Source organism: Apodemus sylvaticus, chromosome 19 (assembly GCF_947179515.1).
Source record: "Apodemus sylvaticus chromosome 19, mApoSyl1.1, whole genome shotgun sequence".
In the NCBI taxonomy this organism is placed as follows: domain Eukaryota; kingdom Metazoa; phylum Chordata; class Mammalia; order Rodentia; family Muridae; genus Apodemus; species Apodemus sylvaticus.
In genome coordinates, this window is record NC_067490.1 from 24377658 (window position 1) to 24402413 (window position 24756).

The 24756-nt window shown below is 45.3% G+C and overlaps 1 protein-coding gene across 1 annotated transcript in view; it reads left to right on the top strand.

The window, feature by feature from the left end:
* Positions 1 to 18158, top strand: part of Mypn (myopalladin) — a 77572-nt gene extending 59414 nt beyond the window's left edge. Inside the window, exons 12-19 of the mRNA XM_052164457.1 lie at positions 1807 to 2028; positions 4189 to 4338; positions 6352 to 6434; positions 8572 to 8698; positions 10200 to 10407; positions 13373 to 13538; positions 15551 to 15684; positions 16978 to 18158. Coding sequence (XP_052020417.1) covers positions 1807 to 2028; positions 4189 to 4338; positions 6352 to 6434; positions 8572 to 8698; positions 10200 to 10407; positions 13373 to 13538; positions 15551 to 15684; positions 16978 to 17147 — 1260 coding nt within the window. The 3' untranslated portion in view covers positions 17148 to 18158. The remainder of the gene's footprint in view (positions 1 to 1806; positions 2029 to 4188; positions 4339 to 6351; positions 6435 to 8571; positions 8699 to 10199; positions 10408 to 13372; positions 13539 to 15550; positions 15685 to 16977) is intronic.
* Positions 18159 to 24756: the final 6598 nt, after the last annotated feature.

Sequence of the window (24756 nt, forward strand, 5' to 3'; positions counted from 1 at the left end):
TACAGTTTTAGAGGATTAATCATGATCAAGTTGGAAGCAGACAGGCATGGTGTTAGAGCAGTAGCTGAGAACTTTACATCCTGATTCACAGGCAGCAGGGAGAGAGGGGGAGGGGGAGAGGAGAGAGAGAGAGAGAGGGAGAGAGAGAGAGAGAGACTGGGCGTGGCTTGAGCATTTGATGTTTTGTTTTTGTTTTTGGTTTTGGTTTTTGGTTTTTTTTGGATTTGGTTTTTTCGAGACAGGGTTTCTCTGTGTAGCCCTGGCTGTCCTGGAACTCACTCTGTAGACCAGGCTGGCCTCGAACTCAGAAATCCTCCTGCCTCTGCCTCCCAGACTACTGGGATTACAGGCATGTGCCAGCCCACCCCAAGTGACACACTTCCTCCAACAAGGCTACACCTTCTTTCTAGTCCTTCCCAAACAAGGAATTGTGATGTAGGTCGTAACTTTAGAGTTGGATCTCTGTTGGCAGACACGCTTGACCTTGAGATCAAGCAAACGAATGCTCAAACTGTCCATCAGCTCAGGGATTTAATAACAGGCCACACAGCATTCTCAGTCACCATGTCCTTGTCCCTAAGGCTCTGCCTGCCAAAGTTTAATCTGTCACGGGAGCAGCTCAGCCTTTACATTCTTATCTTAACACTTGTCTTTAGTTAATACATTGGATTACATGGTTGGTACATTGATCAGGTATATCTGTTTATATTTTTTAATTTTATAAACATTATTATTAAAAAGCTTGCAGCCGAGCAGTGGTGGCGCACGCCTATAATCCCAGCACTTAGGAGGCAGAGGCAGGTGGATTTCTGAGTTCAAGGCCAGCCTGGTCTACAGAGTGAGTTCCAGGACAGTCAGGGCTACACAGAGAAACCCTGTCTCAAAAAAAAACAAAACAAAACAAAAACAAAAAGCTTGCAAATATACTTAACTGTCACATGACAAAGTGAACCAGACCCAAACTATCCGTGTCAGTGACGTTCTCTACCACGTGAGCAGCCTTTTTCTGAAGCTTGATTTCACATTGCACTGCAGGATATATTTTTATGTACTTCTCCTCCGTAAGCCTGAGGCTACAGTTCATCCCCAGAACCCATGACAAGTTAGCAGAGCTGTGGCTGGTTGGTTTTTCTCAGCTTGACACAGATCCAGACACCTCTGGGAGGAGGGAATCTTAGTTGAGTAAATGCTTCCATCGGACTGGCCTACAGGCAATTGTATTGTATTGGTATTGTATTGATTAGTGACTGATGTGAGGAGGCCCAGCCCATTATGGGCGGTGCCACCCCTGGTCTGTATAAGAAAGCAAATTGACCAATCATGGGGAGCAAGCCAGTAAACAGTGTGGGTCCACGGCCAATGCTTCAATTCCTGCCTTGTGTTCCTGCCCTGACTTCTCCGGATGATGTAACCTCCAAGACGAAATAAACCCTTTCCTCCCAGAGTTGCTTTTGGTCATAGTCTTCATCATAGCAACAGAAACCCCATCTAAGGGGCCAGAGAGATGGCTCAGTGGTTAAGAGTCCTTTCAGAAGGTCTGGGTTCAATGATAAGCACCTACATGATAGCTCATGGGCATGCCCATGTTCTACAGACATGTGCAGGCAAAACATCCAGACATGTGTAAAATAAAAATAAATAAATCTTTCAAAAAGAACCCTAAGACAAGAACTGACTCCAGAGAGCTGTGTAGGACATTGGCATGGGACCCTGGCATGCATACACAGCCCCTTATATGATTATATTAACAATGGCGATAACGTTTATTTTACATAGACATTTCAACATGCCCTTCTTCTTTGACAGGAATATAAAATTTCCAGCTTTGAGCAGAGGCTGATGAACGAGATAGAGTTCCGTCTGGAGCGCACTCCCGTCGACGAGTCCGACGACGAGATACAGCATGAGGAAATCCCCACGGGCAAGTGCATCGCACCCATTTTCGACAAAAGACTCAAACACTTCCGGGTTACCGAAGGCTCCCCAGTCACCTTCACCTGCAAAATTGTTGGGATACCTGTTCCAAAGGTAGGGAAAATGACCCGCCAGTTGATCATCAACCGCATGGGACGATTACACGGGGTCTTCGGAAAGTCTCACGGGGCTGCCATACCTCAGTGGCAGAGTTGTCGCCTCGACTCCAGTCGACAGGCTCTATCACGTGTCCCTCACGCCGGAAACAGATATCTCAGAGGGATAGAGAGATGACCTCAGGGTCAAGAGCACTTGCGGCTTTTACAGGATGGGAATTCAGTTCCCAGCACCCACTTAGGGTGGTTCACAGACCCCTGAAACTCCAGCTCCAGGACATCTGAGGCCCTCTTCTGGCCTCTTCCTGCACCACCCACCCCCTATCCCCCCACCCCCCCCACCCCAACCCCCACCCACAGAGACACATTAAAAAGAAAAGTCTCTGGCTTGGAATATAGCTCAAGCCAGAAGCAAGCATGAAACCCCGAGTTCAATCCCCCAGAACATATAAAACCTAGACATGGTGATGCATGCCTATAATCCCAACACTTAGGAAGTGAATCAGAAGTTCAAGATCATTCTTGGCTATATAGTGTATTTGAGGCCAGCCTAGGCTACCCTAATTCAGGAAAAAGACAAAAAAAGCAAAAGCCCACATATACATATACACATGTATACACATGCACTCACACTTATGCACATACACATATGCACACACACATATGTACATACATACATGCACACACATATGCACATACACACATGCACACAAACATGCACATACATACATGCACACAAACATGCATACACATACACATATGAACATATGTGCGCACACATGCACATACACATATGCACATACACACATGCGCGCACATATGCACATATGCACATACATACATGCATGCACATGCACACACAATACACACACGAACACACATGCACATCCACACACACACACACATGCACACACAAACTTGTCATACTACAGTGAAATATCTACAGAATAAAAATGAAAAGCAATATTCAAAAATTAGCAAAGCCCTCAGAATTTAGGTAAAAATATATCAGGAACAAGATCATTAGGCCAAAAACAAATCAGACTTGGTAGGGGAGTTTGTTTGCTTTGTTTTAGTCAGGGCCTCAAGTAATCCCAACTGATCTGGGACTCACTATGTAGACCAGGCTGGCCTCAAAGTCACAAAGATCCACCTGCCTCTGTCTCTGGAGGGCTGGGATTAAAGACAAATGCCGTCATATCAAACTTTGAATTTTAATAAAAGTTTAAAACAGATTTCTTAGTCATGGTGCCTTATTTTGGATTATTGGTCCTCTTGGCCACCAAACTGATCCAGTTAATATTTCTCATTGTGTTTAGTTTCTATTTGACCCCTACAGGGTGCCTTTTGTCATACAAAGAGAGCTATATCAGTGTCCTTACTGTGAGGGTGGCAAATGCCTGAGAATGTCCCATGCTTCCTCCCCTCCCCCCCAGCTCTGAGTCATCACATTCTGTGGCAGTCAGAGAAGGCTTTGCACCCGGTGTGGCTATCAGGGATCTGTTTTCACAAACACGAGTGCGATGGTGCCATACCGGATTAGGTAACCAGGGCAAAGGCAGATGAAAACCTACAACCATCACGTTATCTGCCCTGCCTTGAAGAACTCACCCTCACTCACGCAGGGCCAGCCACATGCACAGCAAACCTGTATATTTCAGGCTGAGAGTTTGGATTTTGGCCAGAAGGTAAAGCTAGCAACTTGATGCTCTAGCTGTCTTCTTTTCCGTCCAGTGAACCACGCTAGCCTTTCAGGCAAGGTGAACCATCTCAGGCACTCAGACCTGCATCTGTTTTATGATTACAACTTACATCGGGTAATGGAAGGGTGACCCAGGTTCCTTGTTCATCATTTCGCCTGTGAAGACATAGTGATCCTTTGAGTATCTTAAGCTAATTATGAGGTATAATAAAGATAGTAAAAAACTTTAGCCCAGTGCTGAGCCATATTGTATTTTTTTTTTACTTAGGTATTGTATAGGCCCAGTATACTGTCATTTTGAACATGTTTTATGATCTTTCTCAGTGTTTGCAAATGATGAGTGTCTTGCAACAGCGATGGCGTTTGGCCTTTATCTCGTAGTTCTGAATATCTCTACCCCAGAAGATGCCCACAGTATGTCCTCACCAATAGTTCCTTGCTTCCCTCTCCTGCCAGGTTTACTGGTTCAAAGATGGGAAGCAGATTTCTAAGAGAAACGAGCACTGTAAAATGAGGAGAGAAGGGGATGGGACCTGCTCGCTACACATCGAGTCCACCCACGGCGATGACGACGGCAATTACACCATCATGGCGGCCAACCCTCAGGTTGGTTGCAGGGCGCATGGACACCAGTTCTGGAGTGGTTGATGTTGCTTGTGAATGAAGCCTTAAGGAAAATGAGAGAGAGGCGTGATTGTGCCTATCTAGAACACGGGGCGGAATTTAGGCTAGTCTGCTACTCTGCTGCCCTTGTCAGAAGACATGGGTGGGGCTGGAGGATACAGTTCGGTATTTAGGGTGCTTGTCTAGCAAGCTCGAGGCCCTGCAGTTGATCCTCAATACAACATAGGAACAAGTCAGCGTAGTGGGGTGCTCGGGGTAGCAAAGGTAAGCAGGATCAGCTCAAGGTCACAGTGCATCAAGTCTGAAGGCAGAAAACAAATCAAAACAAAACCAAGGGCCTCAGTAGTTAGGAGCATCTGCTGTTCTTCCAGAAGACCCATGTTTAGTTAGTTCCCAGCACCCAACTACTTGTTAACTACAGCTGCATGGGTTCTGATGCCCTCTTCTGGCCTTTGAAGATACCCACAAATACACATACACATACAAATAAATACAAATTAATTAAATTAAAGAGGGCTAGAAGCACGGACCAGCACATTAAGAACACCGATATTCTCAAAGAGGACCTGGGTTCAGTTCCCAGCACCTGCACAGCAGTGGACAACCATCGGTAACTCCAGTTCTAGGAGTTCTGGTCTCTTCTGACTTCCAAGGAAATCAGACATAAACCGTACACAGATGCATATTTGAGCAAAATACTCACACTTTAAACAAATCTTTTGAAAATTAAAATAAACCTAGAGACAAAAATAAAAAGGCTTGAAATATCTCTCAAACTCATATCGGATTTTTTTTCCTTTTTCTTTTTTCTTTATGGATAAAAGTTGGAGAGCTAGCTATAATCTTATTCTTTACTTTTCTGAATGATCCTGTTTTAAGATTCCCCTAAAAGACAGGACAGAATATTTCCATTTGACATTCAAATTGGAAATACATGGAGCCATCGTTGCTATTTTTGTCCATCCCCCTGAAATGTCAGTGTTGATGAATTTCCATTGAGGAAAGCATAAAAATATCTGGCTCTTTTGCATTGTTGCTACAAGTAATGTTAAATTCATTAAAAAAAAAAAAATGCATGTGACGTCAGAGACCAGAAGAGGGTGTCAGATCCCCTACAACTGGGACCAACTCAGGCCATCTGAAGGAGCAGCAAACTCTCTGAACCTCTGAGCCATCTATCCAGCCCCAGAAGCCAGATTTGTAAAGCACTGACTGTGCAAGGATGAGGACCAGAGCTCCTGTGAATGATGAGTGGGTGTGGTGCCCACCTGGTATTCAACCTGGGGAAGGCAGAGATAGGGAAGTCCCAGTGCAAGCTTCTAGCTGCATTGGTCACATCTGCAAGCACTGGGTTCAACTGAGAGATCCTTCCTCAATGACTAAGGTGGAGGGCCACCTAGCAAGACTCCCAGCATTAACCCCAGGCCTCAATACACACACGTGAATACATCCAAACACACACACACACACATTTAAAGTTGTGTTGTTTTTAGTCAAGCAGTGGTGAGTGGTGGTGCACACCTTTAACTCCAGCACTTGGGACACAGAAGCAGGTGGATCTCTGAGTTCAGCCTTGTCTACAGAGCAAGTTCCAGGACAGCCAGGGCTCCACAGAAAAACCCTGTCTTAAAAACCAAACCAAAGCCGGGCAGTGGTGGCACATGCCTTTAATCCCAGCACTTGGGAGGCAGAGGCAGGCAGATTACTGAGTTTGAGGCTAGTCTGGTTTACAGAGTGAGTTCCAGGACAGCCAGGGCTACACAGAGAAACCCTGTCTTGAAAAACAAAAAAGAAAGAAAAGAAAGAAAGAAAAAGAAAAGAAAACCAAAACTAAAGTTGCAGTGTTTTTTTTTCCCTTTTGAACAGAGAAAGACTCTTTGTTGGGTTTTTTTTTTTTTTTAAAGATGTATAATGATGTTTTGGTGAAGAAAACATTAATATAAATTGAAAAATATGGATTTCTCATTTTAATCTCGTTTGCTTTCTGCTTCTCAGGGGAGGATCAGCTGTTCTGGCCACTTGATGGTACAGGGTTTGCCCATTCGAAACCGACTCAGCCCTGCCGGTCAGCCTCACAGGTAAAGACAGGAGATCCCTCTTTTCTGAAGTCCTCCCGTCTCTCCCACTCACCACGGTGAAGAGCAGTTGTAAGGTCTATGGATCACTGCTTCAATGTACCACACACACACACACACACACACACACACACACACACACACACACACACACGTTGCAGTGCCCCCACCAGGAGATCCTTGGAATACAGACATCAAGCCCGATCTAAAGCATCCAAGTCAGAAGTCACACTTGAATAAAATGCACAGGCACATTTATGTTTGATAAGCTCTGGGCGGTGGTGGCGCACGCCTGTAATCCCAGCACTCTGGGAGGCAGAGGCAGGCGGATTTCTGAGTTCGAGGCCAGCCTAGTCTACAGAGTGAGTTCCAGGACAGCCAGGGCTATACAGAGAAACCCTGTCTCCAAAAAACCAAAGAAAAAAAAAGCTCTGGGCTTGGGCACTTTATTATTATTTTGTTTTAATTTTATGTGCATTGGTGTTCTACCCACATGTATATGTATATACATATGCTTGTGTGTATATATACATACAAATGAGGGTGCTAGATCCCCTAGAACTGGAATTACAGACGGTTGTGAGCTTTGAAGAAACTGAACCCGGGTCCTTTGGAAGAGCAGCCAGTATGTTTAATAGCGGAGCCATCTTTCCAACCCCCAACCCCAACTCCTTTTTTTAAGACAGGCTCCCAGGTATCCCAGACCCTTAAACTCTCTGTATAGCAGAGAATGACTTTAAACTGATAATTCTGCCTTCACCTCCTAAGTGCTGGGATTATAGGCATGTATCACCTACTCCCAGTCAATGTGCTGCTGGGAAAGGAACCCTGAGTTTTGTGCATGCCAAACCAACTAGACCAACTGAACTGCATCCACGGCCCCTTTGGCACGATCATGCTGGTTCAAAACATTGCAACCATCAGCACCTGTCCACATAATGCATGGCGACCCCTTTGAAAGACTGACTTTTCTATCACCAAAGGAAACTTGGGGGCTGAATATTTCTGCTGAAGTCTCCTCCATAACTTATTTTCCTCTTGGATTTTTACAAACCACTAATGAGAAAGAACCTGGCTTTCTCCTTGAGTCTTGGGGTGCCACAAAGACTTAGTGAAGCTTTTCCATAGTTGCTGAGGCTGGCGATGGCATAGCTTACCAAAGGAACTGAAATAAAGACTGTCCGTGTTTTGGACAGTGTCTCCCTGCCATTGTGAAGATTCCTCTCCAGCCCCTCCTATAGCTCTTCTATTTTGTTTTGTTTTCAAGCACAGCTGCTACCGTTGATCACTCTTGCTAGTTCAAGTTCATGGTCATCTTTAATTTCAGCTGTAGTTTTATTACCAGACTGACTTTTCTTGCGGTCACGGCCATTCTGAGTGACTCACGGGGGCTCCTCTTTGGGCTCTCGGACTGACTACGGATTTGTTTCTTTATTTTGATAACTTTTCAGCAAGTGCCAAATGCCACGGAGAGGGAGAGCTAAGCCGATTAACACCGAATGACTTCAGAGAGAAAGAGGCCAAGGACTGCTTGTTTTGTTTTTGTTATTTTTAATTATGTTTATGGGCCGGGTCATGCGCACATAAGCATGGGTGCTTTGGATTCTCCCAAGTGGAACTTAAGGGTGCTTGTGAGGCACCCAGCATGGGTGCTGGGAACTGAACTTGGGTCCTCTGGAAGCACCCAGCCCAGAGCCCATTTACTTAATTTCAGAGTTCAGAAATAATACTATAGTGTATGGGATACTTGCTACAAAAAGCTTTGGGTTTGGTTTGGTTTGGCTTATGTATGTGTGTATTTGCATCCATTCTAAACTGTGATTGATTGATTGATTGATTGATTGATTGATGGTCTAGTAATTCCTCCCTACTCTAGGGGTGTGGTTCATTTGATAGAGTCCTTACCTAACACGTACCACGTTTCCCTGGTGTACCATATAAACCAGGCATAATGCTGCACACCTATAATGCCAGCACTCGGGAGGCATGATAGATCAGAAAGATCAGAGATTAGTCCAAGATCATCCTTGGTTACTGATGAGCTCGCAGCTAGCCTGGGCTAAAGGAGACTATGTCTTATTATAGCCATATAGCCTAAATGCATACAGTTATTGTATATGTTTATGAATGTTTCTTGTAGAGGAAGGTCCAGAATGCAAGAAAGAGACAAAGAGCCTCTACAGGAACGCTTCTTCCGACCACACTTCCTGCAGGCCCCCGGGGATCTGGTGGCTCATGAGGGCGGCCTCTGTCGACTGGACTGTAAGGTACTTCCAAGCACCCGCCCTTAGCACCAGGTCTGTCCAGAGTTTACATCTGGTTATTTCTTCACACTTTTTTTTGTTTGTATTTGTTTTATGGGTTTTTTTTTTCTCAGATGAAGGGGTGTGGGGAAGGGAGGGAAATTCTCCTCTCCATGGTTCTTTCATAGCGTGTAATCTTCTTGCTGCCATACACAAATGTGTCATTAGTGACTTAAATCACCGTATCTTAATAATAAAAAGTATGGAAGCATAAAAATTTTAAAGCAAAACCATTTTATGTGGGCATTATATCAAGCTGATTCTTCATTTTGAGACAATAACCAAAGGGTAACTTGTGGACTTTTCTATATGGTCCCTGGAATCCTTTAAGAAGCCAGAAGCTTGTTTGTTGCTCCTTTGGTCACAGGGAAGGGAGAAACTTCCGTTTTCTCACACTAAGCCACCTCTGTCACCTTTTGACATTCTGCATTCTAATTTCCCAATCTGAAATGAGGCTTCACATAGGCAGGGCAAAGATCTCTCTGTGGAACCGGACACTGATGTCATCACCTCTACGCCAGGCAACCGTGCAGGGTGTTAGGGGACATGTACTCTGATGTCATCACTTCTACGCCAGGCAACTGCGCAGGGTGTTATGGGAAATGTAGGTGCGGGTCAGTGCAGGCTGGAGAGCAGGCATGCGCAGAGAGCCCCTGTCTGTGTGCGGCTCTCAATCCCCCTAGTTGCTGCCTAAATAATATTCAGGTTGTACGTTCTCCTGCCTCTCTAAACTTTAATACCAGCTCCTGGCTTCTTTCCCCAAAGATTCTGTTTCAATATTATAATTAATGCCAGGCAGTGGTGGTGCATGCCTTTAATCCCAGCACTTGGGAGGCAGAGGCAGGCAGATTTCTGAGTTCGAGGCCAGCCTGGTCTACAAAGTGAGTTCCAGGACAGCCAGGGCTACACAGAGAAACCCTGTCTCGAAAAAAACAATATATATATATATATATATATATATATATATATATATATATATATATATATATATATATATATTTCTCAAGGTTTTTTGTTTTGTTTGTTTTTTTTTTTTTAGATAGTTCATGAACAAAATTTGAGAACCTGAATTAGTATCTAAGCCAAAGTCATCTCTTTTACTGATGCCACAGTCTGTGCTTTTCTATTTGTCTCTATCGCTGGGCGGTGGTGGCGCACGCCTGTAATTCCAGCACTCTGGGAGACAGAGGCAGGCAGATTTCTGAGTTCGACAGCCAGGGCTATAGAGAGAAACCCTGTCTCAAAAAAACCAAATCCAAAAACAAAAACAAACAAACAAACAAGCAAAAAACCCAAAAAAACCCCACTATTTGTCTCTATCATCATTGTGGGATATAATCACATGGATTAATCATAACTGAAACGGGGCTGAGAGTCCACCCAGTTCAAAGTCACAGCACCATTCAGTGACCAGGTGAATCTGCCGGTCTCTGTCACCCATGGCGGCTGTCCTGTCTTCTGTTAGGTGAGCGGCTTACCACCCCCGGAGCTGACGTGGCTGCTCAACGGGAAGCCTGTGCTACCCGACGCCTCCCACAAGATGCTGGTCAGGGAGACGGGAGTCCACTCTCTGCTCCTCGATCCGCTCACGCAGCGCGACGCAGGGACCTACACGTGCGTGGCTACCAACAAAACCGGGCAGAATTCCTTCAGTTTGGAGCTCACCGTGGTAGGTAAGGTTGCTATGGGACTCCTGGGCAGAACTCCCTTCAAAGAGATTGACTGTCCAAAATACTCAGACCAGCTCCTTGCCCCAGCAATCTCTTCCCCCTTCACGGTAGCGGACCATATTTTCTACACTGCTTTCTGAGGTACGTCGTCGTAATCTAGAAATGTAATATGGCCGCTTCTTCCTTTTAGTCATATAATCAATGGGAGCAATTGCAAAAGTTGACCAAGCAATCAATGCATTACTTGTCTGGCACTGCAGTCTGACCTTTTGCCCTTCAGACTGATTCTCGGACCACACTAGACTCCTCTGTCTCCTGAGTTACAAACCTTTGCACCATGTCCGTGGTTCTTTACCCAGCACCCTTTTATAAAATCTAACTTCAGGACCAAGGGTTTATCAGCTCGGTCGGTAGGGTGCCTGAGAGCTCAGGTGTCAGTCTACTTAGACCAGCTACGGTGGTGGCGTGTTTCTGACACCCTACGGCCGCAGAGGTGCAAACAGGGAGTCATCCTGCACAGTGAGGTTGAGACCAACCTAGTTACCTAAGGCTTCCTCTCAAGAATAAAAATAGAGAGGAGTAAAAACGTAAAAGCCTTAAGTCCCGTGTCACCACTGGGCTCAGTGGGTTGGCCAGGGAGCCCTTCGCCACCGCCTCTGTTTCCACCGCACAAGAACAGGCAAGATTGGCAGAGCACGCGTGGATCATTACCGAGTGATGGCTCAGTGCTTTGTCTCCCTGCAGACTCTGGGCTTCTGGGGCCAGAGGCTCTGGTTTGCTGTGTTGTGGTTTTAGTTATAAAGAAGGGGGCTACGTCATGGCCTGTGTGTCAGAGCACAGGTCGCAGGAGTAGGCTGGCTCCTTCCACCATGCAAGCCCGAGGGATCACACACCGGACTTCAGCCTTAGCCCGAAGCACCTTTCCCCACTGAGCCTCTTCCCGAGACCCTGGTTTGTTGTGATGTTTGCCTCAGGCTCATCAAATGCTGAATCGTTAAACAAATGAGCCTTTCCCCCAGGATGATGTGAGGCAATCACAGCAAGACCGTAGGAAGGGAAGTCAGAGATATCAGAGATATCGTTGGAGAGAATCCTCAGATGCCGAGCAGTGGTCCAGCCAGAATTTAATTTTGGAACTTAAGAATTCTTTTTTTTTTTTTAATTTCCCAAGACAGGGTTTCTCTGTGTAGCCCTAGCTGTCCTGGAACTACTCTGTAGACCAGGCTGGCCCTGAACTCAGAAACCCGCCTGTCTCTGCCTCCCAAGTGCTGGGATTAAAGGTGAGCGTCTCCACTGCCCCGTGGAATTTAAGAATTCTTTTTTTTTTTTTTTTTGGTTTTTCTTTCAAGGCAGGGTTTCTCTGTGTAGCCCTGGCTGTCCTGCAACTCACTCTGTAGACCAGGCTGGCCTCAAACTCAGAAATCTACCTGCCTCTGCCTCCCAGAGTGCTGGGATTACAGGTGTGAGCCACCACTGCCCGGCCTGCGGAATTTAGGAATTCTAATGCTAAGCTTTTTCCAGCTGTGGGCGGGGCATTAAGAAAATCAACCTGAACCTGGCAGTGGTGGCAGTGGAGGCAGAGGCAGGAGGGTCTCTGAGTTCAAGGCCAGCCTGGTCTACAAAGGGAGTTCCAGCACAGCCAGGCTATATAGAGAAAATGTCTCAAAAAGAAAAAAGGAAAAGAAAACAAAAGAAGGTGGGAAGGGAGAAGAAAAGAGAGAAGCAATTCCAGTCAGCACTGCTGTTCCTCCCTCTAGGCCAACAGCCACTCCCCTGTGAAGCCTTCTCCTTTGCTCCTAATTCAGTCTTGCCGACGTACTAGGACACATTCATTTTATATGGGCTTCGGGCTTTTCTGTTTTCCCCATATTTCTAAACCAATGACTTTGATATATGAAACAACTTAGAATGCGTAATTTTGTTTTAAGTTTTTTTGGTTTTGGTTTTGGTTTTTGTTTTTTTGTTTTTATTTTGTTTCTTTTGGTTTTTGGTAGGTTGGCTGGTTTGTTGTTGTTTTTGGATTTTGTGGGGGTTTGTTTTGCATCTTGAGACATGGTCTCACTGTGTAGCCTTGGCTGGCTGTCCTGGAACTTGCTCTATAGACTGGGCTGGCCTTGAACTCAGAAATCTACCTGCCTCTGCCTCCAGAGTGTTGGGATTTAAGGGCATGCGCCACCACCTTTGTAAAGACTTCTGTTCGGAATATATTGTGAGAAAGAAAAATGACATTGTGACCAAACCTAGCAGGTTGGCTGAGGGGCCTGGAGAGACGGCCCAGTGGTTAGAGCACCTGCTGTTCATGCAGAGGACCTGGACAAGCCAGGACTAGTAAGTTCCAGGACAGCCAGGGCTATACAGAGAAACCCTGTCTTGAAAAAAATCCAAAAATCAAAAAAAAAAAAAAATCAGTTTAAGTGTTTGAAAAATTCTCAAAAGTGGCAAGATGGTTCAGTGCAGAAAGTTGTTGCCGCCAAGCATGCTGATCTGAGTACACACACACACACACACACAAATATACAAATTAACCAATATATATATATATATATATATATTTTTTTTTTGGTTTTTTCGAGACAGGGTTTCTCTGTAGCTCTGGCTGTCCTGGAACTCACTCTGTAGACCAGGCTGTCCTCGAACTCAGAAATCCGCCTGTCTCTGCCTCCCAAGTGCTGGGATTAAAGGCATGCGCCACCACCGCCCGCTTAAATAAATATATTTTTGAAAAACCCTTTTTAAAAAGTCACTACTTCAGGCTCAATATTGTGGTGCACGCCTGTATTCCCAGCCCTTGGGAGGCAAAGGCAGTGTTCAAAGCCAGCCAGGTCTACAAAACAAGTTCCAGGACAGCCAAGGATATACCATGAGACTCTGTCTCAAAAACTAAACTTAAAAAGACTGTAATAAGCTTGAGGCATAAACCTCGAGGCCTTGCTACTATTCAAATAGAAAAGTCATTTCTCTCATTCAGCCAAAGAAGTGAAGAAGGCGCCCGTGATCCTGGAGAAACTCCAGAACAGCGGCGTTCCCGAGGGCCACCCGGTGCGACTGGAGGGCCGGGTCATAGGCATGCCTCCGCCTGTGTTCTACTGGAAGAAAGACAACGAGACCATCCCGTTCACTAGAGACAGGATCAGGTACAGCAGCCACCACCTCCGTGCTCACCTCCTGCAGTCTTTCGCAGCTGGCTGCTTTCATTAAGTGTAGTTGGCGCTCCTAAGTTTCAGTCACATTGTATCTGTTCCAGGCCAACCTGGGCTACACAGTGAGTTCAGAATCAACCTAGACTAGAGTGAGACTCAGTCTCAAGAGGCAGGGTGTGGGGTGCGGCTGGGAGGGGGCCAGTATTCTTCCCTTTGAGCCCCTCCCCCATCAGAAGTTTTGATTTGTTTTGTTTTGTTTCCTTCACTTTGCCTTGATAAAAAAAAATATGTTTACCAGGGCTGGAGAGATGGCTCAGTGGTTAAGAGCACTGACTGCTCTTTCAGAGGTCCTGCGTTCAATTCCCAGCAACCACATGGTGGCTCACAACCATCTGTAATGGGATATGATGCCCTCTGCTAGTGTGTCTGACAGTTACGGTGTACTTATATAAAGTAAATAAATTAAAAAATATATACATACACATACATACATACATGGGAGGGAGGGAGGGAGAGAGAGAGAGAGAGAGAGAGAGAGATGTTGCTACTTTGTTTCCAGCCCAATTACCTGGTAAAAGAAGTCTCAACTCATTCAGTAACAATACAAGCTATGAGCCTAGATTGGGCAGATCTCCCACTACACTACTCTATTCCCATCTATGTTATCCTATATAACCTGCGGTTTCTCCAGGCCACGAGCTTCTCTCTCTGCAGCCTCTCTGTCAATCCCTCCTAGCTCCTCCCCCTCCCTCCTGCCCAATCATTGGCTCAAGCCTTTATTTGAAAAGTTAAGGTGGGGAGAAGGTTCACAAGGCAACTCCTCAGCTGCAGCCCCTCTGAGGAATGGAATTAGCATCAAAATACAAGCCCAGGGCTATCCACAACAGAGAGAGAGAGAGACAGAGACAGAGACATACAGACAGAGAGAGACAGAGAGACTGAGGACAAACACCCAGGGTGTCCATGTCTGCGCTCCACACTCAGGAGGAATACAGAGGGAGGATCAGGAGTCCACAGTTATCAGCTTGGCTACATAGCAGGTTGGAGGCTATCCTGGGCTACAGAAGACTCTGTCTCCAAAATGAAAAGACGTTTTAAAAAACGTACAGGAAGGAGCTATAAAAAAAAAGGTTCAGCAGAGGACCCAAGTTCAAGTCCCAGCATGCACACTGGGTAACTAACTCACAGATGCCTGTAACTCTACTTCTAGGGGATCCAACACCCACTTAAAGCCTCCACAGCTCCTGTGTCTACATGGAGTGCATACACACACATATTTACATACATGAAAATAATAAATCTTAAAAATTGTACGAGGTGCATGTAAGATCTTGCAAATCTGTGTCATAGTCTCTATCATATTAGGACCTGGGAAAGGTTTTGGTTTTAAGTTTTTAAGAAGTAAAAAGCTCTGTTAGGGCTGGATGTGATGTCAGATCCCAGCACTTGAGAGGTAGAGGCAGGAGGACCAAGAGTTGAAGTTCTCAGCTTCGCAGTGAGTTCAAGGTCTCTCTGGGCTACATGAGATGCTGTCTTACAAAGGCACAGTGGAGAGCCGGCTTAGCAGTTACAAACGCGTGCTACTCTTGCACAGGACCCAAGTTTAGTTCCCAGCAGCCATCTGCAACTCTAGTTCCAGAGAATCTGATGGGTTTCTATATGTATATGGTGTACTTACATGCATACATACATACATGTATACATACATACATACTCAAATAAACCAGTCTTTAGGAGGAGGAGGAGAGGGCTGGATGTAATAGCAAAAAGGATCTCTGCGCTGAGGCTAGCTTGTTCTACCCAGTGAGTTCCAGACCAGCCAGGAGACTGTCTCAAAGAGACAGAGGAATAGGAAAAAAATCAAGGGAGAACAAGATGAAGGCTTTTTTAGGCTGTGGTTAAAAAGTGAAATATCCCCCGTCCCGCCTTCAAAGGGTTTCTCCAAGCCTAAAATTAACCGAGACGCTTCTGCACCTGAGTTAAAGGTGAATACCCCTCTTCTCCAGCATGCACCAGGACACGACAGGCTATGTCTGCCTCCTCATCCAGCCAGCCAAGAAGTCTGACGCTGGGTGGTACACGCTGTCAGCCAAGAACGAAGCCGGCATCGTGTCATGCACAGCGAGATTGGATATATATGGTAAGTACGGCATCATGCAAGGAGCATCTATCTGTGTGGGGATGACAGTTTTTAAATAACTTTAAAGATTATTGAAGAATCCCGTGCATACATTGGATAGTTTACATTATACTTTGTGCTTGGAAGATGGCTTCTCCCCACTTTTTGTTTTCTGGTTTTGAGAATCAAGTGGTCAGACTGCTTGGCACCAAATGCCTTTACTGTTCCTCCTTTGTCTAGGAATTCTGATACTCCATATACAAAGAAAAGGACATGTATTGAAGTCCTTGGTCAACCTTAATGACTCACGGATTTACCTTATCAGACTATATAAGATTATAATTCTAGTAAAGCCATCTCCAGAGCCCTTTTATAATCTCACATATCAAGAGGGAAAAGGCATGAGTAGAGACTTTTTTTTTTTGTTTGTTTGTTTTTTCGAGACAGGGTTTCTCTGTGTAGCCCTGGCTGTCCTGGAACTCACTCTGTAGACCAGGTTGGCCTCGAACTCAGAAATCCACCTGCCTCTGCCTCCCAGAGTGCTGGGATTACAGGTGTGTGCCACCACCGCCCTGTGAGACTTTTATTTTTAAGGTTTACTTTTTTTTTAATGTGTTTTCTGTGTGAGTCCATGCCCAGTGAGTGCAGGGACCTGGGAAGGCCAGAAGGGGGAGCCAGATCCCTGGAGCTGAAACGAGTAATTTCCAGCTGGGAAGGAAGAGAAAACAGCAGCAGGTGTGAATTGTGTTGGATTTGTTTACTCTGAGACAAGGTCTCACTATACAGCCCTAGTTGGCCCGGAACTCTTTATGTAGACCAGGCTGGCCTTGAACTCACGGAGATTCACCTGCTTCTGCTTCCCGAGTGCTGGGATTAGAGGGATGTTCTACCACGCCTGACCTTAGGCTGGATTATTTACTTCCCAGCTGGTGAGAGGCTCCATCCCTGGATGAAGTCTTCTTTCTCTTCTAAAGTCTCCATAACTCTCCCCATCTCTCTGCATTTCTTCAATTTTAGACAGGGTCTCAGGAAGTCCAAACTGACTCAGACTTGCTATGTGGCCAAGGCTGGATTTGAACTCCCAGTCTTCCTGCATCCATGTCCCAAGTGCTGGGATTACAGGAGTGTACCACCACCTTGCCATTGGGAGGGTTTTAATGTCTCTTTTTACAAATGGGATCTCTCAGACTTAACTGTGCTTAAATGTTTTACCAAGGATCCTCAGGAAATATTGGCACAAGGGTCAAATGTGATCAGCAATGTTCCTCCCATTGATTCCTTTGATCATAACACTTTACTTTGTCCATTTTCCAGCTCAGTGGCACCAGCAAATCCCAACGCCCATCTCCATCCGGCCCAGCGGCAGCCGCTACGGGTCTCTCACCAGCAAAGGACTCGACATCTTTTCTGCCTTCTCCTCCGTGGAAAGCTCAATGGTGTATTCCTGCACTTCTCGGAGTGTGGTGGAGAGCGACGAACTTTAAGGATGTCTGGGTGCCTGCCGTGTAAGAGGGTGGGCTGTGGAGGGGAAGGAAGACGGACCGTACGCAGTGGTTTCCAAACGACTGGATTTGAGTGAGTTTCCATCCTGCTGGACCTATGGCAAAAAGTGTTTTAAGAAAGTTGGCTGGGGCTTTTTTTGAGCCTTGGCTAAGGGAGAGATAGAGGGCTGTGCGTCTTCAAGATGCCAGTAGATAATATACCCAAACCAAAGATACCACACCACTGCCACCACAGCTTTGGGTGGGGGGTAGGGGGCTAGCATGCTCCCCCCACCCGGTGTGTTAGGGATGCTAGGCCCAACTAGGAGCAATTAGGAGCCCTAGCCAGGGCTGAGAGAAGTTAGCCACCTTAGGATAGATACAAAGGAGAAGGATGGGGAGCCCGTCGTCACCTGTCATGGCTTACATCTACATCGCCGTCCTGGCGAATTCATTAGTGGAGCTCCCATTTAACCTTAGAGGATCTTGCCAGATGCCCCTCCCCACCGAAGTGGCAAAACAGTTTGCGTTATCCTACCTGTGGAGTCGCGTAATGAGAAGCCAAAATGTGCCTGAGATTTAAAGAGAAAACCAACCAACCAAACAAACAAACAAAAACAGACTTTACTAGGACACTCAGATTTCCCACCGCGCTTGTTTTGTGGTCAAAACAAGGCTCCCACCAGCCAATCAGCACCATTTTAGGGAGAAAGCCACACCCACCTCCATCCCTAGTGCCTAGATGGGTACCGAGCACAGTGGAGACCTTTGAAATACATCTGCCGGGTAATGGCTCCTAGACTGAACTACCATTTAGTGTCTGCCGTTCTTAGCCTGTCAAAACGTGGCCCCAGGAATCGTTGTCCCAGCGGTTTGCTGCAGGCAAACCAGGGTGATGAACCGGAGGCGTCTGTCGTCAGTTCCCTTGCTCAAATCTCGGATGTTCTCTGTGCCAGGTCCCCCTCAGCTGACATCCTTCTCAAGTGGTTTTAGCTGGAGATAGTAACTGCTTAGAAAGGCTTGAACAAGTATTTCCAGTATAAAAATAAATTCATTTACTCAAAAGGAAAAATCATATGTGTGTCTACGCTGTGTAAGATCCTGTGCTAGGTACCGTGGGAGACTTGAAAATATGAATAACGGGCAGGAGAGTCGGTTTACCAGATAAAAGGTGCTTGCCACCAAGTCTGAGAGCGTGAGTTTGTGTCCCGGAACCCACAGGGACCCACCTTTCTCTTGGTGAAAGGTTAACTTCCACATGTTGCCTTCCAGTCAATATACATCCTCTATGGTACCCACGCACCCCAAATAAGTAAGACACAGTTTCTGCCCCCAGAGCTCACATCGTGATTAACAGGGAAATGATATATATTTAAGCCGTCTACAATATTGCTTCTTGAGTCAAAGATCTGGTCTTTGGAAAACGGAAGTTTCCAAGTGTTCTCCATCCTATATTTCTTATAACAAAAATCTTCTCAAGTCAGGCATGGTGGCATGTGTTCATAACTCTAGTGCTTGGGAAGTTGAGGCAGGAGGATTAAGAGTGCAAAATCAGACTCTACTTCACAAAGAATTGGAAACCAGTCTGTGCTTCATGAGACCCCCATTTCAAAAAAAAAAACAAAACAAAAAAAACAAAAAAACAAAAAACACAAACAGCCAGGTACAGTGGTACACACCTGTAATCCCAGTACTCAGGAGGCAGAGGCAGGGGCATCTCTAAGAGTTCCAGGACAGCCTGATCTATACAGTGAATTCCAGGTTAGCCAGAAACATACAGAACGACCCTGTTTTTAAAAAAGGTCTTACAAAAAAATAATAAAAAACAGGCCGGGGAAATGGCTCAGTTGGTAAAGTCCTTACCATGTAAGCATGAAGATTGAGTTCTATACTCCAGAATTCACACACACACAAAAAAAAAGCAGCAAATTGAGGCAGCATCAACCTATAATCCCAGCACTAGGGAGAAACACACAGAAAGACAGGGGAGGCCCTGACGCCAGCTAGCCAGATAGTTGGCTCAGTAATTGAGAGATAACTCAGATATTGAGTTCTATGAGCGATCCTGACTCAAGAAGAAAAGGTGGCGAGCATTTGAAGCTGTCACTAATGTTGAAGTTGTCACTAGTGTTGAAGCTGTCACTAGTGTTGACCTCTGGCCTTTCCACACAAATGCACATGGATGCATGCACACGAGTGCACGCGCACGCGCACACACACAGACACACACTTTTTTTTTTTTTTTTTTTTTTTTTGGTTTTTTGGATTTGGTTTTTTTGAGACAGGGTTTCTCTATGTAGCCCTGGCTGTCCTGGAACTCACTCTGTAGACCAGGCTGGCCTCGAACTCAGAAATCCGCCTGCCTCTGCCTCCCAGAGTGCTGGGATTACAGGCGTGTGCCACCACCACCCCGCTCGAAAACCACTTTCTAAATTCTGAAAATGCCTTTGGAATATGTATATGTAATATTATCACCACTATTCCTGACTCTAGTCCTATATATTCTAACTCCTATTCAAACTTGGGATATATATTTCAAGTATGAATATATATACACTTATACACATATACACATATACACATATACATATATATTACACATATACATATATACATACACACATATACATACACACATACACACATATACATATATACATATCCCATTCTGTCCACTCCTGAAAAGCAGGGCCCACAAATATCCTTCATCTCCCAAGCCAGCTCGCTGAGTATTTTTTTTTAATCTTGTCTTTTGTTCAGGAACTAAGATAAATATTATATTTGACACTAGGGGGTGCTGTCTCACTTAAAATACAAGCCTCAACTCAGTTTGTGCTACTGGGTTGATTATATTTTATATCAAGACTCATCACTGCTGGGTAATCATTCATCAAAGGGGGGAGCTGTCCTATGAATTGCGTGATACTCGACACCCCTGGCCTGTCACCCTACCCCAAGCTATGGGGACACCAATCTCATGCACAGCTGGCTGTTTCCTGACAGGGCTCTGGATAATCTGTCTTGAGGAATTGTTCTCCTAGGAATCAAGCTGGCTTTTGTAGGGGGAGGTTCTTTGAAAACTCCTCAAATGATTCATGTTTGCCCTGCAAATGTGTAGTGGGTTGGCCTGATGCTGCTTGTGTTCCAATGCTAATAGTGGTTCTTCAAGAGGTGGTCTCTCTCTCTCTCTCACACACACACACAATCAGACCATCACTACTCAAGTAACACAATGTGAACCTTCTCCCTAATTTAACTGGTCAATAAAAGGCTAGAGCCTGTGATTGGGCAGTGGAGGGGAAAGGTGGGAATGGAGGCTCGAGAGGAAGTTGCAGGGAGGGAGGGAGAGAGAGGAGAAGGAGGTGGAGAGAAGAGAAAGATGCCATGGGTTAGGAGTCAAGAAAGTATGGCTCCCAGGCCTGGCCAATCGGAGTTAAGGGCAACCCAGGTGAAACCAAGTAAGTAATAACTCGGGGTTATCGATAGCAAAGCAGATTCTAATAGCCTACAATAGAGGGTAGATGTCTGCCCAGCTCTAGTGCTGATTAATGTTTATTGTAAACATAAAGGTCCCGTGTGTCTTTTATCCGGGAACTGAATGATCAAAGGCATGACTGAGGTTAATGTTTACTTATGTCTGGGTTGTTTTAACCACAGAAGTGGGTGAAGGCTCAGTGAGAGGGCTCTGGAGCCCACCAGGTTCACCAGGCTCCTCTTTCCCAAGACTAAACAGTACAGACTTCTGAGAGTCGCTCTCAGACAAGACAAGCTGCGCGAAATGCAGACCAGCCTTAGGACAAGGTTTAGATTAACTGAGGCACCTGGAAAGGACACGCCCTAACCTGAGGAGCTGCCAGCAGGCTGTGTAGCTTCTCAAGATTCATGAGAGCTGTCACCCATGCTGGGGTGGTAGGCCGTGGTGATGCAGCTGTCCCTGAGTCCTTCCTGCTCCTGTAAGAAACACCTCACCCCTATTTCAATAATGTTATAAGTTGGTTACAAACTCAAAGCTGCTACAGAAACCAAAAGCATAGGCAAATTCTCTCATAATTGACCTTATAAAAGTCCTCCAGAGCCCTTCGGTAACTCCGGGATGAAATATTTAAAGTATTGACTGAGTTGAAAGTCAACCCCAAACCAGTGAGGTCCCTCACCTGGGCTCCAGTCGAATTTGTGGGAGCACTTTCCACCACAAGTTGCCTTTTCTTGTTTGTTTCAATGTTTCATAGAGTTAATGAAGCATCCTACAAATTTGAGGATAAAGGGCTCATCAGTATGCTTAAAACGTTGCTAATATCATGGGCTTTAAAAAAAATCTGTATGATGCAAAAAAAATTGCATATTAGTTAAAAAACATGTTCACCTCTGATTTCTGCCTCATTATATTAGTTAGCATCCTTGGCGTTAGGGAACTGCAAACACACTACCTTTTAATATGGAAGTAATAGTTGCTTCAGACTCTCAAGAGCAATAGCCTCGAGGTTGCAAGAAATAGATGATGAACACACACACACACACACACACACACACACACACGCACACACACGCACGCACACACGCTTCAACTCTCTGGGGACGGTGCGGTAAATGCTGAGGCCTAAAGAAACGGCTATACGTGTGTGTGTGTGTGTGTGTGTGTGTGTGTGTGTGATGTGGGGAGGGGGTATAAAATGCCTTGGCACTGTTCAGAAAGATTTCTCTCCTTGTACCTTGTGTGGCCCTGACTTGGGTCACCAGCAAGCACTTCTTCCCCGAGACATTTTGCAGGCCCTGTACTCGGTTATATTTTTAGTATAGTATCGGTAAATTAAGATTTGTACCTTATCCCTGTTTCTGTTTTTCATTAGCTTTTATTAATTTTTTTTTTTTTTTTTTTTTGTTTTTTGAGACAGGGTTTCTCTGTGTAGTCATGGCTGTCCTGGAATTCACTCTGTAGACCAGGCTGGCCTCAAACTCAGAAATCCACCTGCCTCTGCCTCCCAAGTGCTGGGATTACAGGTGTGCGCCACCACACCCAGCTAGCTTTTATTAATTTAACATTCAATTTCCTCGAGGCTGGAGAGATGGCTCAGCGATTAAGAGCACTAGCTGCTCTTCCAGAGGTCCTGAGTTCAATTCTCAGAACCCACATGGTGCCTTACAACCATCTATAATCCAAGTTTCAGTGGTTGTAACTCCCTCACACAGACATACAAGTAGGTCAAAACACCAAATGCACATAAAAAAAAATAAATAAATCTCCTGGCCTGCTTCAGCTCTTCATTTCCAATATAAAGATCTGCCTTAAAAGGGACCTTCTTATGTCTGTGATTTATTAAGGGGAATATAAATAATTTGCATGAATTTCACACAAATCTTCTCATTTTTCCATAACTATGGGGTCTTTTTTTTTTTAAACTGCAAAATACTTCTGTTTTCCTGGGACAATAACAAAGCAGAGGGTTGTGTGTGTGTGTGGGGGGGGGGTGCTTAAAGACCCCACCCCGCCCCCAGCTGCTGTTTTAATTATCCAGAGCCCCTCAGGGCTCTCTCTCAGTCCTGCACTGCTGTGGGGTGTGACTGCCCACAGTTACATCGACTGGGTCACCTGGAAGGGAAGCTGGGGATGATGTATGGGAAGGCGGCAAAAAGAGATGGAGACCAAGACAACAGCTGCTGTTCAAGGTCTCAAATTTAATGGAGGACTCCAAATATATAGGCAGAGGAAAACCCTTCCCCCAAAGGCTGGAGACTTCTCCACAGAACCTGTTCAGCTCCTCTGCCAGTGTTTCTCAGGAAATTGCAGGTCCTCAAGAACAATGGGCTTCACCTTGGTCTGAGCACTTCACCCTAGGTGGAAGGGATTATGTCTAACACAGGAGTTCCTGATCAAAGGCTGGGAGAGGAACTTCACCTTGGTCGATGTCAAGTTCCTGCCAGGTGGCATGGCACCCCAATACGGCTCTCTACTGCAGAGTTCAGTGATGCTGACATGCGACCTCCCAGCTGCCCAGTCAGGGGAAGGACACAGCTCCCAAAGCCTGCCTAGAAATAGGTACCTGGTAATATGCATGCTTTGCTGAGATAAAAATATCCCATATAGCTGGGCAGTGGTGGCGCACGCCTGCAATCCCAGCACTCTGGGAGGCAGAGGCAGGCAGATTTCTGAGTTCGAGGCCAGCCTGGTCTACAGAGTGAGTTCCAGGACAGCCGAGGCTATATAGAGAAACCCTGTCTCGAAAAAAACAAAATCCAAAAAACCAAAATCAAAAACAAACAAACAAACAAACAAACCTATATGCTGTGCTGTCATAGAAGAAGCCAATAGATCTTTAAAAAAAGAAAGAAAACTATTTCAGATGTGAACATTGGAGAAAATGCTGTGACAAGTCTTCAAAAGCAACGGAATAAAGATTGAAAATATCTGAATACTGACTTCACAAAGGTATTTGGTGTGTGTGGGTGCTCGTATGTGTGTACTTGTGTGTGTGGTTTGTGTGTGTTTGTTGTGTAGTGTGTGGTATGTGTGTGTGATGTGGTATGTGTGTATGTTTGTGTGTGTGGTATATAGTGTATATATGTGGTGTGTGTGGTGTGTATGTGGTGTGTGTGTGTATGCTTGTGTGTGTGTTGTGTAGTGTGTATATGTGTGTGTGGTATATGTATGTGTGATGTGTAGTGTGTGGTATGTGTGTGTGTTTGTGTGGTGTATGTGTGTATGTTGGTTTGTAGTGTATATGTGTGGTGTATATGTATGTATGTGTGGCATGTGTGTATGCTTGTGTGTGTGGTGTGTATTTATATATATATATGGTATATATGTGTGGTGTGTGTGGTTATGTATGTGTGGTGTTTGTATGCTTATGTATATATGGTGTGTTTGTATATATGCGGTGCATATGTGTGGTGTGGTGTGTGGTATATATGTGTGTGCTTGTATATGTGGTATGTGTAGGTATATTTGTATGGTGTGTACACGTGTGTGTATGTGTCTGTGTATAAGTGTACACGAGAGGTCAGAGATCACCCTCAGGAGTCCTCCTACTACCTTGTTTTCTTTTCTTTTCTTTACTCTTTGTCATAGCATTTCCCAGGGCTATGGAATCAAGAGGCTAAGCATTTTTCTCTATAATCTGCAGGGAAGAATCCTGAACCGTCATTGTTATCTTATTAACAGCAGCAGATGAAAGGGAGACCCTTCAACAGCCTTCCAGGGGGCCCCATAATAGCTAGACTTTTGATATTTTTTTAAGACAGCATCTCATATAGCCCAGGTTGGTCTCAAACTCACCATGTGGCTAAGGATACCTAGGAACTTCTGACCCTCCTGCCCCCATTCCTGAGTACTAGGATTGTAGGCACTTCATAGGGAACCCAGGGCCAGGCTAGGCAAGCACTCTACCTCCTGAGCCCAGGCTAAGCTAAGACAATCACTTTGGTGGAGATGTCCTATAGACTTATTTAATACACAGACTGTATTGGTAGCTGGGCTTTGGAATCCATAGTCAGAAAATTTGGGCGCTGTGGCTTTTGTTGACTTGTGACAGATTCCGAATGCACAGACAGCCTCAGTGTCCTGCTTTTGCTAACTGTGAATGGGCTCTTCCTCTGATTCATGAAGTGTTGCTGAGCA